General features: G+C 53.3%; 1 protein-coding gene across 3 annotated transcripts in view; it reads right to left on the bottom strand.

Moving 5' to 3' along the window:
* EIF2AK3 (eukaryotic translation initiation factor 2 alpha kinase 3) overlaps positions 1–19180 on the bottom strand; it is a 106420-nt gene that overhangs the window by 22173 nt on the left and 65067 nt on the right. For all 3 annotated transcript variants that reach the window (XM_075346675.1, XM_075346683.1, XM_075346691.1), the window contains 6 exons: positions 13441–13550; positions 12177–12299; positions 11742–11891; positions 10930–11659; positions 3540–3707; positions 3358–3459 (listed from right to left, as the gene is read on the bottom strand). In XM_075346675.1, the coding sequence (XP_075202790.1) occupies positions 3358–3459; positions 3540–3707; positions 10930–11659; positions 11742–11891; positions 12177–12299; positions 13441–13550 (1383 nt within the window). The remainder of the gene's footprint in view (positions 1–3357; positions 3460–3539; positions 3708–10929; positions 11660–11741; positions 11892–12176; positions 12300–13440; positions 13551–19180) is intronic.

Below are 19180 nucleotides of genomic sequence, written 5' to 3'. Positions count from 1 at the left end.
TGAGGCAAGGAAGTCTCCTCTGGACATTGAGGCAATGACAGAGCGGAGGGTTTCCATCCGGAACCTCCTGGCGTGCACATGTTTGTTGAGCCGTTTTAGGTCCAGAACAGGACGGAACGAGCCGTCCTTTTTTGGAACCACAAAGAGATTGGAGTAAAACCCTTGCCCTTGTTCCTGAGGAGGGACTGGGATAACCACTCCTTCCGCTTTTAGGGAATCCACCGCCTGCAGCAGAGCATCTGCTCGGTCTGGACGTGGGGAGGTTCTGAAGAACCGAGCTGGAGGACGAGAATTGAACTCGATTCTGTACCCGCGAGACAAAATGTCCGTCACCCACCGGTCTTTGACCTGTGACATCCAAATGCCGGAAAAGCGGGAGAGCCTGCCCCCGACCGGCGATGCGGAGGGGGGGGCTGGAAGTCATGAGGTAGCCGCTTTGGAAGCGGTACCTCCATTTGCTTTCTTGGGGCGTGTGTGAGTCCGCCACGAATCTGAGTTTCTTTGCGTCCTCTGAGTCCCTTTGGACGAGGTAAATGGTGTCTTGCCCGAACCTCGAAAGGACTGAAACCTCTGCTGCCACTTTTTCTGCTGAGGTTTGGGTGTTCTGGGTTGTGGTAAAGAGGAGTCTTTACCCTTGGACTGCTTAATGATGTCAGCCAATGGCTCGCCAAACAGTCTCTCTCTAGACAAAGGCAAACTGGTTAAACATTTTTTGGAACCAGCATCTGCTTTCCAGTCCTTTAACCACAAGGCTCTGCGCAAAACTACCGAATTGGCGGACGCCATTGAGGTGCGACTGGTAGATTCTAGGACCGCATTGATAGCGTAAGACGCAAACGCCGACATCTGCGTGGTAAGGTGCGCCACTTGCGGCACTGCTGGATGCATGATAGCATCCACTTTTGCTAAGCCAGCTGAAATAGCCTGGAGTGCCCATACGGCTGCGAATGCCGGAGCAAACGACGCGCCTATAGCTTCATAGACAGATTTTAACCAAAGGTCCATCTGTCTGTCATTGGCATCTTTAAGTGAAGCGCCATCCTCCACTGCAACTATGGATCTAGCTGCAAGTTTGGAAATCGGGGGGTCTACCTTTGGACACTGTGTCCAGCGCTTGACCACCTCAGGGGGGAAAGGGAAACGCGTATCTTTAGATCGTTTAGAGAAACGCCTTTCTGGGTGAGCGTCGTGCTTCTGGATTGATTCTCTGAAGTCAGAGTGATCTAACAAAGCACTCAATTTACGCTTGGGATAAAGGAAACGAAACTTTTCCTGCTCCGCAGCCGCCTCTTCTGCTGAAGGGGCTGGGGGAGAAATATCCAACAGCCTATTGATGGCTGAGATAAGGTCGTCTACCATGGCATCCCCATCCGGGGTATCCAGGTTGAGAGGGGTTCCAGGAGTGGATTCCTGATCACTCTCATCAGACACATCACAGGGAGACTGATTGCGCTGAGACCCTGAGCAGTGTGAAGACGTCGAGGGTCTTTCCCAGCGAGCTCGCTTAGGGTGGCTGGGGCCATCATCTGAGTCATAATCCTCGGCCTGTGAAGCCGGGGACCCCCCTGTGGGCTGGATACATTCCAAGTAAGGGGGACCTGAGGACAGAGGCCTCGCCGTGCCCAGAGACTGAGCCCCATGCATAGATTGCAAGGTCTCAAGGATTTTTGCCATAGATACAGACATATTATCTGCAAAAACTGCAAAGTCCGTCCCTGTCACCGGGGCAGAACTTACAAGCGTCTCAGCCTGGGTCGCTACCTCTCCTGACTCCGGCTGGCGAAGCAGCACCGGGTCGGAGCATTGCACACAATGGGGGTCATCAGAGCCTGCTGGTAGATTAGCCCCACATGCAGCACACGCAGTATACACAGCCCTTTTTGCCTTGGCCGCCTTGCGTTTTGAGGATGACATGTTGCTGCTTCCACAGAGCGATCTGGGATATGCAGCCAGAAGCGCACCTCACAGTGCAAGAAATACAATATCTATATATCTGTACCCAGTACACTGATACACAGTGAGGCACTAGAGGGACCAGCACAGAAAAATCGCTTACCGCCCGCTTAAAAAGCGGGTGTGTGGTCGCCAGATAGCCCCTAGTCCAGGTCTCCCAGAGCCTTGCGTCCTTCCTCCAGCCAGGCATGCATGTAATGGCTGCCGGCGTCTCGAGAGAGGAAGGGGGGCGGGCCCTGGGCGTTCCTGGCCAAGAGCGGGAAGCCTGCTTCCCTCTGTGCCAAGTGAGAGGGCTGGAGCATGTAAATCAGGCTCCAGCCCTCGTCGCTGCTTGCGAACAGCGTCTCTCCCCTACCCTGAATGACAGGGTGGGGGCGGGAACGAAACGGAGCTGCCGGCGTCCTAGGCCCAAAAAGCCGGGGACTAAAGTTATAACCGCCGCCGCCGTAAAAGCACGGACGGCGGATCCCCGGCGCACCACAAGTCACAGCAGCGCCGCCCGGTCCAGAGGGGGTCGGCGCTGCGTTCCCAAACACAAACAATCCCCCAGTAATCTGTAGGGACACCAACTCCACGTTGCGGTCCCCGGCGCACTATAACACCCAGCCAGCCCGGAGTGTGTCTGTGCCTGCCGGGGACACAGAGTACCTGTAAGATGCAGGGCCCTGTCCCTGATCGTACTCCTGCTCCGAATCCATCAGGTTCTAATGGGTCTGTGGATGGAGCCCGGCATCAGAGCTGAGAGGCCGGCAGGATCCCACTTCCACAGAGCCCTACCAGGGGATGTGGAAGGAAAACAGCATGTCAGGCTCCAGCCCTGTACCAGCAATAGGTACCTCAACCTTACAACACCATCCAGGGGTGAGAAGGGAGCATGCTGGGGACACTATATGTGTCCTCTTTTCTTCCATCCGAAACAGTCAGCAGCTACTGCTGACTAAAATCTGTGGAGCTATGCATGGAATGTCTGACCTCCTTCGCACACAAAGCTAAAACTGGAGAACCCGTGATACCACGGGGGGGTATAGCCAGAGGGGGAGGGGCCTTGCACTTTTAATGTAGTGCTTTGTGTGGCCTCCAGAGGGCAGTAGCTATACCCAATCGTCTGGGTCTCCCAATAGAGCGCTGAAGAAAAGTGAGGATCTGAGCTCACACTGCCACCTAGTGGACAGCTAGACACACTGCCACAGCTCACACTGCCACCTAGTGGACAGCTTGGATATATGTACTACAGCTATTTATTCTTCTTTTCCATAGATGGGAAATTTCTAGAAGCGTGAATATTTAACCCATGAAAATAATACAAGATAAGACTATTCAGGCACCTAGGGGACAGAAGTGCCCGGATGTGGAGTATGGGTCATGTTTTGCAACACCGCAGCACTTTCTTGCACAGTCACTGACCTGCACTCTCTCCATATTGGTACCAAACGGATACAGCAGCTCAAATAAGATGAGGCCCAGGGAGAAGATGTCCACTTTGTGAGAGTAGCTCTGGCCGTACATCTGTGGGCAAGCAGAAGACGTCCCGTTAGGAATAGTGGTCCCATACAAGCACGGCTGAGGAAGCCATCACCCCCACCTACCTGCTCAGGGCTCATGTACAGCTTGGTGCCCACCTGCCCGGTATGTCGGGCGTAGGCCGGCATGGGCGTCAGAGTGGTTTCTTCATCTTCTTCCTGGTCCATCTCGGTCACCAACCCGAAGTCTCCGACCTTCACGATGTCGTCCATTGTAAAGAAAATGTTGGACGGCTGCAAAAGGAGAAGAGAAGGAAGCCATGAAGGGACAGGACCGATAAGAACCACCCCCCTAATACACACGGCCGCTCAGGACTGAGGCTCACAGCATTATCAGGGTTTGGTTTTTCCCCTCCCCCACAAGTCAGTGTTCAGTGCACTCCCCAGTAGTCACAGCATAGCCCATTCCAAATTCCTATAAAGGGCAGCAGCCACATCAGGCCTTTCCCCTTCGCTCATGGTCAGTGGCTGCCGGCTGCCGTGTGCCTTCACCGGCCAGCAAGAGAAGTCTGCGAAAGCCAGCAACAGCTGCCTGCCCTCCAGCAATCACAGAGCAGCATGGGGACCTTAAAAGGGGTGGTCCAACAGCAAAAGAAAACTCCATTTAAAACCCTAATTGATTATATAATCTAAGCCATTTTCTAATTCCCCAACTACACTAAGGCTATGTGCGCACGTTGCGTTCTTCTGCAGTCAAAATGCTGCGTTTTGGATGCATGTGTTCTGGATGCTTGCTTTACCATAGACAAGAGTGGGAAAAGTACCCAAAACACACAAAAGTAGTGACATGTTGCTTTTTAGAACGCATCGATTGTCAAAAATTTGGCATCCAAAACGCAAAGTGCGCATAGAATTTGCTTAATTCTCAGACTTTGCTGGGGACGCAGAAAGCATGCGTTTAAAACGCTGCGTAAACTCATGAAAAACGCTACTTGCGCACACGGCCTAACTGCTATTCTACTCTTTATTTTCTGTCTGATGACACTTCATTTGAGAATCCCAGTGCATGCTGGGATACTGAAACGAAGAGTCATCAGACAGGAAATGGGAAAAAAGAAGGGAATTTTGTTACTTACCGTAAATTCCTTTTCTTCTAGCTCTTATTGGGAGACCCAGACGATTGGGGTATAGCTACTGCCCTCTGGAGGCCACACAAAGCACTACATTAAAAGTGCAAGGCCCCTCCCCCTCTGGCTATACCCCCCCCGTGGTATCACGGGTTCTCCAGTTTTAGTGCCAAAGCAAGAAGGAGGAAGCCAATAACTGGTTTAAACAAATTAACTCCGAATAACATCGGAGAACTGAAAAACCGTTCAACATGAACAACATGTGTACCCGCAAACAACAAAAAAAAAAAACATCCCGAAGGACAACAGGGCGGGTGCTGGGTCTCCCAATAAGAGCTAGAAGAAAAGGAATTTACGGTAAGTAACAAAATTCCCTTCTTCTTCAGCGCTCTATTGGGAGACCCAGACGATTGGGACGTCCAAAAGCTGTCCCTGGGTGGGTAAAGAAATACCTCATGTTAGAGCTGCAAAACAGCCCTCCCCTACGGGGGTGTCACTGCCGCCTGCAGGACTCTTCTACCTAAGCTGGCATCCGCCGAAGCATAGGTATGCACCTGATAATGCTTGGTGAAAGTGTGCAGACTGGACCAGGTAGCTGCCTGGCACACCTGTTGAGCCGAAGCCTGGTGACGTAATGCCCAGGACGCACCCACGGCTCTGGTTGAGTGGGCTTTTAGCCCTGAAGGAACCGGAAGCCCCGCAGAACGGTAGGCCTCTAGAATTGGTTCTTTGATCCATCGAGCCAGGGTGGCTTTAGAAGCCTGCAACCCCTTGCGCGGACCAGCGACAAGAACAAAAAGCGCATCGGCACGGCGCATGGGCGCCGTGCGGGAAATGTAGATTCTGAGTGCTCTCACCAGATCTAGCAAACGTAAGTCCTTTTCATACCGGTGAACCGGATGAGGACAAAACGAAGGCAAGGATATATCCTGATTAAGATGAAAAGAGGATACGACCTTAGGGAGAAACTCCGGAATAGGGCGCAGCACTACCTTGTCCTGGTGGAACACCAGGAAGGGAGCCTTGGATGACAGAGCTGCCAGCTCAGACACTCGCCGAAGCGATGTGATCGCAACAAGAAACGCCACTTTCTGTGACAGCCGAGAAAAGGAAACTTCCTTCAGAGGCTCGAAGGGCGGCTTCTGGAGAGCAACTAGTACCCTGTTCAGATCCCATGGATCTAACGGCCGCTTGTATGGGGGCACAATATGACAGACCCCCTGCAGGAACGTGCGCACCTTAGAAAGACGTGCTAGACGCTTCTGAAAAAACACGGATAGTGCCGAAACTTGCCCTTTAAGGGAGCTGAGCGACAAGCCCTTTTCTAACCCCGATTGCAGGAAGGAAAGAAACTTGGGCAATGCAAATGGCCAGGGAGACACTCCCTGAGCAGAGCACCAGGCTAAGAAAATCTTCCACGTTCTGTGGTAGATCTTAGCCGAATTCGACTTTCTAGCTTGTCTCATTGTGGCAACGACTCCTTGAGATAATCCTGCAGATGCTAGGATCCAGGACTCAATGGCCACACAGTCAGGTTCAGGGCCGCAGAATTCTGATGGAAAAACGGCCCTTGGGACAGTAAGTCTGGTCGGTCTGGCAGTGACCACGGTCGACCGATCGTGAGATGCCACAGATCCGGATACCACGACCTCCTCGGCCAATCTGGAGCGACGAGTATGATGCGGCTGCACTCGGATCTGATCTTGCGTAGCACTCTGGGCAAGAGCGCCAGAGGCGGAAACACGTATGGGAGTTGAAACTGCGACCAATCTTGAACCAAGGCGTCTGCCGCCAGAGCTCTTTGATCGCGCGACCTCGCCATGAATGCCGGGACCTTGTTGTTGTGCCGGGATGCCATTAGGTCGACGTCCGGCACTCCCCAGCGGCGACAGATTTCCTGAAACACGTCCGGGTGAAGGGACCATTCCCCTGCGTCCATGCCCTGGCGACTGAGGAAGTCTGCTTCCCAGTTTTCTACGCCTGGGATGTGAACCGCGGATATGGTGGATGCTCTGTCCTCCACCCACATTAGAATGCGCCGGACTTCTTGGAAGGCTTGCCGACTGCGCGTCCCTCCTTGGTGGTTGATGTATGCCACCGCTGTGGAGTTGTCCGATTGGATTCGGATCTGCTTTCCTTCCAACCACTGTTGGAAGGCCAGTAGAGCAAGATACACTGCTCTGATCTCCAGAACATTGATCTGAAGGGTGGACTCCTGCGGAGTCCACGTCCCCTGAGCCCTGTGGTGGAGAAATACTGCTCCCCACCCTGACAGACTCGCATCTGTCGTGACTACTGCCCAGGATGGGGGCAGGAAGGATCTTCCCTGAGACAATGAGGTGGGAAGGAGCCACCATTGTAGGGAGTCCTTGGCCGTCTGGGAAAGCGAGACTTTCCTGTCCAGGGACGTTGACTTCCCGTCCCATTGGCGGAGAATGTCCCATTGAAGTGGGCGCAGATGAAACTGCGCAAAGGGAACTGCTTCCATGGCCGCCACCATCTTCCCTAGGAAATGCATGAGGCGCCGCAAGGGATGCAACTGGCCCTGCAGAAGAGATTGCACCCCTGTCTGTAGTGACCGCTGCTTGTTCAGCGGAAGCTTCACTATCGCTGCTAGAGTATGAAACTCCATGCCAAGATACGTTAGTGATTGAGTCGGTGATAGGATCGACTTTGGAAAGTTGATGATCCATCCGAAAGACTGTAGGGTCTCCAGCGTAGCATTCAGGCTGTGCTGACATGCCTCTTGAGAGGGAGCTTTGACCAATAAATCGTCTAGGTAAGGGATCACCGAGTGTCCCTGAGAGTGCAAGACTGCTACCACCGCGGCCATGACCTTGGTGAAGACCCGTGGGGCTGTTGCCAGACCAAATGGCAGAGCTACGAACTGAAAATGGTCGTCTCCTATCACAAAACGTAGAAAACGTTGATGTTCTGTAGCAATTGGCACGTGGAGATAAGCATCTTTGATGTCTATTGAGGCAAGGAAGTCTCCTCTGGACATTGAGGCAATGACAGAACGCAGGGTTTCCATCCGGAACTTCCTGGCGTGCACATGTTTGTTGAGCCGTTTTAGGTCCAGAACAGGACGGAACGAGCCGTCCTTTTTTGGAACCACAAAGAGATTGGAGTAAAACCCTTGCCCTTGTTCCTGAGGAGGGACTGGGATCACCACTCCTTCCGCTCTTAAGGAGCCCACCGCCTGCAGCAGAGCATCTGCTCGGTCTGGATGTGGGGAGGTTCTGAAGAACCGAGCTGGAGGACGAGAATTGAACTCGATTCTGTACCCGCGAGACAAAATGTCCGTCACCCACCGGTCTTTGACCTGTGAATCCAAATGCCGGAAAAGCGGGAGAGCCTGTCCCCGACCGGCGATGCGGAGGGAGGGGGCTGGAAGTCATGAGGTAGCCGCTTTGGAAGCGGTACCTCCATTTGCTTTCTTGGGGCGCGTGTGAGCCCGCCACGAATCTGAGTTTCTTTGCGTCCTCTGAGTCCCTTTGGACGAGGTAAATGGTGTCTTGCCCGAACCTCGAAAGGACTGAAACCTCTGCTGCCACTTTTTCTGCTGAGGTTTGGTTGTTCTGGGTTGTGGTAAAGAGGAGTCTTTACCCTTAGACTGCTTAATGATATCAGCCAATGGCTCGCCAAACAGTCTATCTCTAGATAAAGGCAAACTGGTTAAACATTTTTTGGAACCAGCATCTGCTTTCCAGTCCTTTAACCACAAGGCTCTGCGCAAAACTACCGAATTGGCGGACGCCATTGAGGTGCGACTGGTAGATTCTAGGACCGCATAGATAGCGTAAGACGCAAACGCCGACATCTGCGTGGTAAGGTGCGCCACTTGCGGCACTGCTGGATGTATGATAGCATCCACTTTTGCTAAGCCAGCTGAAATAGCCTGGAGTGCCCATACGGCTGCGAATGCCGGAGCAAACGACGCGCCGATAGCTTCATAGACAGATTTTAACCAAAGGTCCATCTGTCTGTCATTGGCATCTTTAAGTGAAGCGCCATCCTCCACTGCAACTATGGACCTAGCTGCGAGTTTGGAAATCGGGGGGTCTACCTTTGGACACTGTGTCCAGCGCTTGACCACCTCAGGAGGGAAAGGGAAACGCGTATCTTTAGATCGTTTAGAGAAACGCCTTTCTGGGTGAGCGTCGTGCTTCTGGATTGATTCTCTGAAGTCAGCGTGATCCAACAAAGCACTCAATTTACGCTTGGGATAAAGGAAACGAAACTTCTCCTGCTCCGCAGCCGCCTCTTCTGCTGAAGGGGCTGGGGGAGAAATATCCAACAGCCTATTGATGGCTGAGATAAGGTCGTTTACCATGGCATCCCCATCAGGGGTATCCAGGTTGAGAGGGGTTCCAGGAATGGATTCCTGATCACTCTCATCAGACACATCACAGGGAGACTGATTGCGCTGAGACCCTGAGCAGTGTGATGACGTCGAGGGTCTTTCCCAGCGAGCTCGCTTAGGGTGGCTGGGGCTATCATCTGAGTCATAATCCTCGGCCTGTGAAGCCGGGGACCCCCCTGTGGGCTGGATTAATTCCAAGTGAGGGGGACCTGAGGACAGAGGCCTCGCCGTGCCCAAAGACTGAGCCCCATGCATAGATTGCAAGGTTTCAAGGATTTTTGCCATAGAGACAGACATATTATCAGCAAAAACTGCAAAGTCTGTCCCTGTCACCGGGGCAGGACTTACAGGCGTCTCAGCCTGGGTCACTCTTCCTCCTGACTCCGGCTGCCCAAAAAGCCGGGGACTCAAGTTATAACCGCCGCCGCCGTAAAAGCGCGGACGGCGGATCCCCGGCGCACCACAAGTCACAGCAGCGCCGCCCAGTCCAGAGGGGGTCGGCGCTGCGTTCCCATACACAAACAATCCCCCAGTAATCTGTAGGGACACTAACTCCAACGTTGCGGTCCCCGGCGCACTACAACACCCAGCCAGCCCGGAGTGTGTCTGTGCCTGCCGGGGACACAGAGTACCTGTATGATGCAGGGCCTGTCCCTGATCGTACTCCTGCTCCGAATCCATCAGGTTCTAATGGGTCTGTGGATGGAGCCCGGCGTCAGAGCTGAGAGGCCGGCAGGATCCCACTTCCACAGAGCCCTACCAGGGGATGTGGAAGGAAAACAGCATGTCAGGCTCCAGCCCTGTACCAGCAATAGGTACCTCAACCTTACAACACCATCCAGGGGTGAGAAGGGAGCATGCTGGGGACACTATATGTGTCCTCTTTTCTTCCATCCGAAATAGTCAGCAGCTGCTGCTGACTAAAATCTGTGGAGCTATGCATGGAATGTCTGACCTCCTTCGCACACAAAGCTAAAACTGGAGAACCCGTGATACCACGGGGGGGTATAGCCAGAGGGGGAGGGGCCTTGCACTTTTAATGTAGTGCTTTGTGTGGCCTCCAGAGGGCAGTAGCTATACCCCAATCGTCTGGGTCTCCCAATAGAGCGCTGAAGAAAAATAAATTGTATAGCAGTTAGTGTAGTTGGGGGAATGGTAGGGAATTTTTAATTTAAGTATATTAGAAAATAGCTTCGATTATATCATCAATTAGACAGGGGTTTAAATGAAGTTTTCTTTTGCCATTGGATCACCCCTTTAAAAAAGGTCCTCATGCTGCTATGGGATTGCTCAAAGACTAGGGCAGGCCGCTGTCGGTAGCTTTCACAGACCTCATAGCCAGAAGCCCCCGGTGAGTGACCCAGCACACATCATGGACAGGAGAGCTGCCAGAACCCCCGGAAAGTGAAGCAGGACGCCCTGTAGACCGGAGAGCTGCCAGAAGCCCCTGGCAAGCAACACAGCATGCCCCGTGGACAGGAGAGCAGCCACAAGCCCCCAGAGAGTAAAGCAGAATGCCCCGTGGACCGGAGAGCTGCCAGAAGCCCCCAGAGAGTAAAGCAGAATGCCCCGTGGACAGGAGAGCAGCCAGAAGCCCCCAGCAAGTAAAGTAGGACGCACTGTGGACTGGAGAGCTGGAAGAAGCCCCAAGCGAGTAAAAGCACGCCCTGTGGACAGGAAAGTTGCCAGAAGCCCCCGGCGAGTAAATCAGAACACCCTGTGGGAAAGGAGAGCCACCAGACGTCTGACACTCTATCCCCCGCAAACCGCAGTTTGCAGGTCCCACAGTGGTCGGATGTAAACAGTTATCAAATTGCAGCTCCCAATCAGGTCAATAGGACTTGAGCGCACACTGGCCGGAGCGGTGCCAGTCTGGCTCCGTGCACAGTTTACGCCTGGTAACAGCTGCTCAGTGTTGGTGCCAGGTGTCGATTCTTAGACCATGCATATCAATATTCTGTAAAAATCGCTGATGACACAAGAGCATAAACCTATAGGCTCCCCTAGAAGAAGAGGTTCGCACCTTCAGATCTCTGTGCATTAGACCTTTACTGTGCAAAAACTGAACGGCTTCTGCGATCTGCAGAAATATATGGAGGCTTTCAGGGTGCGGCCGCTCCTCCAGGGTGCAGCGCACCTCCATCCAGTCTTTGAGGTTCTCCTGGCGGCACAGCTGCATCTGTATGTAGAGGTACACCTTAGGGGAGCTGGGGTTCAGCTTCTCTGAAGTATTTTTGGTTAAGTCCAAGTTCAAAGTCTTAGGTCTTGGAGGTGAAATAGACAAAGTGCTGGGTTTACTCTCGCTGGAGGACGAGTCCTTGGTTCCAGAGTCTCTCTGAGAAAACTCACTGGTTGTGACCACAACGGACACGTCAGTCCTGTTCTCTACGTTGTTGGATGCGTTGTCACAACCGGAGTCTTCAAAGACGATGGAGGAGGAAGTTCTCTCGTGTAACCGGGGATCCCGCGGAGCATAGACCTGTCTGGAGTCCTCATCATCCCCTGGACCAAAGTCTGTAAGGTCACTATCCTGCAGGTTCACCACAGCGTCACCCGAGGAGAAGCGGCGAGGAAACGAGCGCTTCCGATGCCGTCCGGGATCAATGAGGATAAATCCGGTGGACAGCGAGCTCTGACTCTCTGAAGAAGGAGCGAGGACTTCCACCTGTTCCTTCATGGAGTAGGGGTCTGCAGTCCGAACCTTGATGGAAAGGCCATCCTGAGGGGTCGGGGAGCTGTAGGGCCACTCCGTGCTGAAACGACAAAATAGACTTTTATACTTACTGGGGCTAAAGTCTGTCTTGGAGGATCTAGTGTGACAATGATTGAGCTTACCATCCATCCTTGAGCCACAGCTCATCCATTTTCTCCTGCCATAACTCCGGTGGCTCTTCGCGCCAAGCATTGAAATAGCGCACGATCCCTGGATGCTCCAGTTTGGCGAGGGCCTTCACCTCCCTCATCACCTTCTCTCGGGCCAGTTTCCTAGAGCGCAGGCAGAACATATCGGGGGTTAGCAAGACGCGGACACCAGTCAGTCAACGGGAAAGAAAATAAATAAATAAATAATCATCTATCTGCTTATAGTCGGGCAGCTCAGTCCTGTGCCACGGAGTAAAGAGGTCCGCAGCAACCGGCACCATCACACCCGCCTATAAGCAAAGTCAGTCCAGGTCCCAGGATTGACCAACAATCATATGAAGGGTTAATAGTCCTAAGTTAGTAAGGTAGACCTGTCAGGAAGGAATTCAGAGCGATGCAGCATGTTACCTATTCGGCAGGCGGATTCTCTTGATGGCGTAGTTACAATCATCAACCTTATTTCTGGCTTCAAATACCACACCGAAGCCCCCGCGGCCTAAACACCGGATGGGTTCAAAGTCCGTCAGATACCTAAAAGGGAGAGGTAAAGGGTTAAAGCAAAAGTTGCACACAGAGGGGCTGGAAAAGGCGCAACACCCACGATTACTAGGGCTTTCCCACTAAATGTGCTTCTCAACCGGCTGCGGGGGCCCCAACCACCTCCAAAGCTGCAGGACTCTTGTTTCTCTATCAGTTCAACAGGACTGAATGGAGAGGTGGGCAATAGAGAAATGAAAAACCTCTCAGGACCCCGAGCTATGGGATATGTCAGGAGTCCATGTCTGATTGCCTGGAGCCCTGCAAGCCTTCTCCGACCTCCAGGCATCTCTTCCGATTAGCAGGCCTGGGGTGATGTGGAACGTGTGATATGCCACAATGACGACATCGCATGATGCCCACAAATCAGAACAGATGGTCACTGGAAACCATGGAGTACAGGCATGGCTGCTGGACCAGAGTCGCTTGTCCCCAGTGGACACGAGTATGCAAAGCCCGAAGCATTCTCCAACCCCACAGCACTTTGTCGGGACCTGTGAGGCCTTTTACAGGGGTTGTCCACTACTTTAACCTTGATGGCCTGTCCTTAGTGTAGGTCATCAATGTCTGATCGGCCGGAATCAGACACCCGGCACCCACGCCGATCAGCTGATCTCGGTCCCGGCAGCAGCAGTAGGTGGCCGGAAATGCTCAGTTCCAGGGCTGCTCCGTCTTGATAGCGGGCGTGGCCAGGTACTGCACATCATCCGCCTCCTACTCTAATCAATAGGGGGCAGATGTGTAATACCCCGATAGCGGCCGGGTATTACACATCTGCCCCCTATTGATTAGAGTAGGAGACGGATGTGCAGGCCCCGGCCGCTATCAAAAGACAGAGCAGTAACCTAGCATTTTCAGCCAGCTACTACTGGAACAGAGATCAGCGGGGATGCCAAGATTCGGACACTGGCTGATCAGACATTGATGACCTATCCTATGGAAAGGCCATCAATGTCAAAGTTGTGGACAACCCCTTTAAAATGTCAGACCCCCAGTAAGCTCACACTGATAACATCCTGTGGATCATCCACAGCCCGAAGCCCCCAAGTGAGGCCCCAGGACCATGCAGACCCTTCCTCTTCCTCGCAGTCAGACCGGACAGTAGGCATACTGCGAGCGCTGCGCAGCACATTACCGTGACACGTATCCACAGCCGCTGTACTCGCTCCTGCTCTCCCCCGGGTCTCCGCTCTCAGGCTCGTACTTGGTGTCCGTCTGACACTGCGTCTCCGATTCTTTACGCTTCTGCTTAAAAGAAAAAGAAGGGAATTTTGTTACTTACCGTAAATTCCTTTTCTTCTAGCTCCAATTGGGAGACCCAGACGATTGGGTGTATAGCTACTGCCTCCGGAGGCCACACAAAGTATTACACTAAAAAGTGTAAGGCCCCTCCCCTTCTGCATATACACCCCCCGTGGATCACAGGCTGCTTCAGTTTTAGTGCAAAAGCAAGAAGGAGGAAAGCCAATAACTGGTTTAAACAAATTCAATCCGAAGTAACATCGGAGAACTGAAACCATTCAACATGAACAACATGTGTACCCGAACAACCAAAAAATCCCGAAGGAACAGGGGCGGGTGCTGGGTCTCCCAATTGGAGCTAGAAGAAAAGGAATTTACGGTAAGTAACAAAATTCCCTTCTTCTTCGGCGCTCCATTGGGAGACCCAGACGATTGGGACGTCCAAAAGCAGTCCCTGGGTGGGTAAATTAATACCTCAAGTTTGGACTGTAAAAACAGCCCTTCCCTACATGGAGGCAACCGCCGCCTGCAGGACTCTTCTACTTAGGCTGGCATCCGCCTAAGCGTAGGCATGCACCTGATAACGCTTGGTGAAGGTGTGCAGACTCGCCCAGGTAGCCGCCTGGCACACCTGCTGAGCCGTAGCCTGGTGCCGTAATGTCCAGGACGCACCCACGGCTCTGTAGAATGGGCCTTCGGCCCTGATGGAACCGGAAGCCCAGCAGAACGGTAGGCTTCAAGAATTGGTTCCTTGATCCATCGAGCCAGGGTGGATTTGGAAGCCTGCGACCCTTTGCGCTGACCAGCGACAAGTACAAAGGGTGCATCCGAGCGGCGCAGGGGCGCCGTGCGGGAAATGTAGATTCTGAGTGCTCTCATCAGATCCAACAAATACAAATCCAATTCATATCGATGAACTGGATGAGGACAAAAGGAAGGTAAGGAGATATCCTGACTGAGATGAAAAGGGGGATACCACCTTAGGGAGAAACCCCGGAATCAGGCGCAGCGCTACCTTGTCTTGGTGAAACACCAAGAAGGGAGCTTTGGATGACCGCGCTGCGAGCTCGGACACTCTCTGAAGAGACGTGACCGCTACCAAAAAGGCCACTTTCTGTGAAAGTCGAGATAGTGAAACATCCCTCAGAGGCTCAAAGGGCGGCTCTTGGAGAGCAATTAGTACCCTGTTCAGATCCCATGGGTCTAACGGCCTCTTGTACGGAGGGACAATGTGACAAACCCCCTGCAGGAACGTGCGTACCTGAGGAAGTCGCCCTATGCGCTTCTGAAAGAATACAGACAGCGCTGGGACTCGTCCGTTAAGGGAGCCGAGCGACAAACCTTTTCCCAAACCAGATTGCAGGAAGGAAGGAAAGAAGGGAATTTTGTTACTTACCGTAAATTCCTTTTCTTCTAGCTCTTATTGGGAGACCCAAACGATTGGGTGTATAGCACTGCCTCCGGAGGCCACACAAAGCAATTACACTTAAAAGTGTAAGGCCCCTCCCCTTCTGGCTATACACCCCCAGTGGGATCACTGGCTCACCAGTTTTAGTGCAAAAGCAAGAAGGAGGAAAGCCAATAACTGGTTTAAACAAATTCACTCCGAGTAACATCGGAGAACTGAAAACCGTTCAACATGAACAACATGTGTACCCGCAAACAAACCAAAAATCCCGAAGGACAACAGGGCGGGTGCTGGGTCTCCCAATAAGAGCTAGAAGAAAAGGAATTTACGGTAAGTAACAAAATTCCCTTCTTCTTCGGCGCTCTATTGGGAGACCCAGACGATTGGGACGTCCAAAAGCTGTCCCTGGGTGGGTAAAGAAATACCTCATGTTAGAGCTGCAAGACAGCCCTCCCCTACGGGGAGGCAACTGCCGCCTGCAGGACTCTTCTACCTAGGCTGGCGTCCGCCGAAGCATAGGTATGCACCTGATAATGTTTGGTGAAAGTGTGCAGACTCGACCAGGTAGCTGCCTGGCACACCTGTTGAGCCGTAGCCTGGTGTCGTAATGCCCAGGATGCACCCACGGCTCTGGTAGAATGGGCCTTCAGCCCTGATGGAACCGGAAGCCCAGCAGAACGGTAGGCTTCAAGAATTGGTTCCTTGATCCATCGAGCCAGGGTGGCCTTAGAAGCCTGCGACCCTTTGCGCTTACCAGCGACAAGGACAAAGAGTGCATCCGAACGGCGCAAGGGCGCCGTGCGGGAAATGTAGATTCTGAGTGCTCTCACCAGATCTAACAAATGTAAATCCTTCTCATACCGATGAACTGCATGAGGACAAAACGAAGGCAAAGAGATATCCTGATTAAGATGAAAAGAGGATACCACCTTCGGGAGAAACTCCTGAATGGGGCGCAGCACTACCTTGTCCTGGTGGAAGACCAGGAAGGGAGTCTTGGATGACAGCGCTGCCAGCTCAGACACTCTCCGAAGAGATGTGATCGCTACCAGAAAAGCCACGTTCTGGGATAGTCTAGAAAGTGAAACCTCCCTCAGAGGCTCGAAGGGCGGCTTCTGGAGGGCATAGTACCCTGTTCAGATCCCATGGATCTAACGGCCGCTTGCACGGGGGAACGATATGGCAAACCCCCTGTAGGAACGTGCGCACCATAGGAAGGCGTGCCAAACGCCTCTGAAAAAAGACGAATAGCGCCGATACCTGACCTTTAAGTGAGCCGAGCGCCAAACCTTTTTCTAACCCAGATAGCAGGAAAGAAAGAAAGGTAGGCAATGCAAATGGCCAGGGAGACACTCCCTGAGCAGAGCACCAGGATAAGAATATCCTCCACGTTCTGTGGTTCTTAGCGGACGTGGGCTTCCTAGCCTCTCTCATGGTGGCAACGACCCCGTGGAATAATCCTGAAGACGCTAGGATCCAGGACTCAATGGCCACACAGTCAGATTCAGGGCCGCGGAATTCCGATGGAAAAAAACGGCCCTTGGGACAGCAAGTCTGGTCTGTCTGGTAGTGCCCACGGTTGGCCGACCGTGAGCTGCCACAGATCCGGATACCACGCCCTCCTCGGCCAGTCTGGGGCGACGAGTATGACGCGGCTGCAATCGGATCTGATCTTGCGTAGCACTCTAGGCAAGGGTGCCAGAGGTGGAAACACATAAGGGAGCCGGAACTGCGACCAATCTTGCGCTAGGGCGTCTGCCGCCAGCGCTCTTTGATCGCGAGACCGTGCCATGAAGGTTGGGACCTTGTTGTTGTGCCGGGGCGCCATTAGGTCGACGTCCGGCCTTCCCCAGCGGCGACAGATTTCCTGAAACACGTCCGGGTGAAGGGACCATTCCCCTGCGTCCATGCCCTGGCGACTGAGGAAGTCTGCCTCCCAGTTTTCTACGCCGGGGATGTGAACTGCGGATATGGTGGAGGCCGTGGCATCCACCCACATCAGAATCCGCCGGACTTCCTGGAAGGCTTGCCGACTGCGTGTCCCCCCTTGGTGATTGATGTATGCCACCGCTGTGGACTTGTCCGATTGAATTCGGATCTGCTTTCTTTCCAGCCACTGCTGGAAGGCTAGTAGGGCAAGATACACTGCTCTGATTACCAGAACATTGATCTGAAGGGTGGACTCCTGCTGAGTCCACGGACCCTGAGCCCTGTGGTGGAGAAAAACGCTCCCCACCCTGACAGACTCGCGTCTGTCATGACCACCGCCCAAGACGGTGGTAGGAAGGATCTTCCCTGTGATAATGAGGTGGGAAGAAGCCACCATTGCAGAGAGTCCTTGCCGTCTGTGAAAGGGATACTTTCCTGTACAGGGATGTTGACTTCCCGTCTCATTGGCGGAGAATGTCCCATTGAAGTGAACGCAGATGAAACTGCGCAAACGGAACCGCCTCCATTGCCGCCACTATCTTCCCGAGGAAGTGCATGAGGCGTCTTAAGAAGTGCGACTGACCTTTAAGGAGAGTCTGCACCCCAGTCTGTAGTGACCGCTGCTTGTCCAGCGGAAGCTTCACTACCGCTGAGAGGGTATGAAACTTCATGCCAAGATACGTTAGTGATTGGGTCGTGACAGGTTTGACTTTGAGAAGTTGATGATCCACCCGAATGTCTGGAGAGTCTCCAGCGCAACATTCAGGCTGAGTTGGCATGCCTGTTGAGAGGGTGCCTTGACAAGTATATCGTACAAGTAAGGGATCACAGAGTGTCCCTGTGAGTGCAAGACTGCTACCACTGCCGTCATGACCTTGGCGAACACCCGTGGGGCTGTCGCCAGCCCGAATGGCAGAGCTACGAACTGAAGCTGGTCGTTTCCTATCACGAAATGTAGAAAAACATTGGTGCTCTGTAGCAATCGGCACGTGGAGATAAGCATCTTAGATGTCTATTGATGCTAGGAAATTTCCTTGAGACATTGAGGCAATGACGGAGAGGAGGGTATCATCCGGAACCGCCTGGCCTCCACGTGCTTGTTGAGCAGTTCTAGGTCCAGAACGGAACGGAAAGAGCCATCCTTGTTTGGCACCACAACCAGATTGGAGGAAAACCGTGTCTTGTTCCTGAAGAGGAACCGGGATTACCACTCCTTCTGCCTGCAGAAGAGCATCTGCTCGGTGGGGATGTGGGGACGTTCTGAAGAATCGAGTCGGAGGACGAGAACAGAACTCTGTCCTGTGCACGTGGGCACACTGTCCCTCACCCACCGGTCTGTGACCTGTGGCAGCTAAATGTCGCCAAAGGCGAGCGAGTCTGCCATCAACCGCGGATGCGGAAAGATGAGAGAGCTGAGAGTCATGAGGAGACCGCCTTGGTAGCGGTTCCTCCGGCTGCCTTCCTTGGGCGTGATTGAGCCCGGCCGGCAGCTGAGCCCCTCTGAGGCTTTTCAGCCCTTTTGGATGAGGACAATTGGGACCTGCCCGAGCCTGGGAAGGACCGAAACCTCGGCTGTCCTTCCAGGACAGCATTAATAGGGTAAGTCGCAATGCAGACATTGCGAGGTTACGGACGCCCCTGCAGCACAGATGTACTTGTGCTCAAGACCAGCTGCACAAGAACAGCTGAAAAGCTTAGGGTGCCCATACGGCTGTGAATGCCGGAGCAACCGACACGCCGATAGCCTCACAGACAGATTTCAACCAGAGTCCATCTGTCTGTCAATGGCATCTGTAAGTGAAGTCCCATCTCCACTGCAACTGTGGCTCTAGCCGCAAGCCTGGAGATTGGAGAATCCACCTTTGGACCCTGGGTCCAACGCCTGACCACGTCAGGGGGAAAGTGATAACGTGTATCCTTAATACGTTTGGAGAAAACGCTTACCGCCCGCCTATAAGCGGGTGTGTGGTCGCCCCATTCCTGTTGGTTGCCCAGAGTCCGTTCTCCCAGCTCGGGCTGCAGGAATGGCTGCCGGCGTCCTTCCCCAGCTCGTGTGAGTAGGGGCGGGCAGTGGGCGTGCCCCGAGTCAGAGCGGGAAACCTGGCGTCCCACAGTGTCTAGTGAGAGGGCTGGAGCATGTAAATAAGGCTCCAGCCCTCGGCGCTGCTGAGTGTACAGCGTCTCTCCCCTACCCTGATTGACAGGGTGGGGGCGGGAACGAAGCTGAGTTAGGCCGCAAAATAAGAATTATTCTTACCGATAATTCGCTTTCTAGGACCTTCCACGACAGCATAGG

This window comes from Anomaloglossus baeobatrachus, chromosome 1 (assembly GCF_048569485.1).
Source record: "Anomaloglossus baeobatrachus isolate aAnoBae1 chromosome 1, aAnoBae1.hap1, whole genome shotgun sequence".
Taxonomy (NCBI): Eukaryota; Metazoa; Chordata; class Amphibia; order Anura; family Aromobatidae; genus Anomaloglossus; species Anomaloglossus baeobatrachus.
The sequence above is the reverse complement of the archived record's forward strand: the minus strand, read 5'-3'. Positions and strand labels throughout refer to the sequence as shown.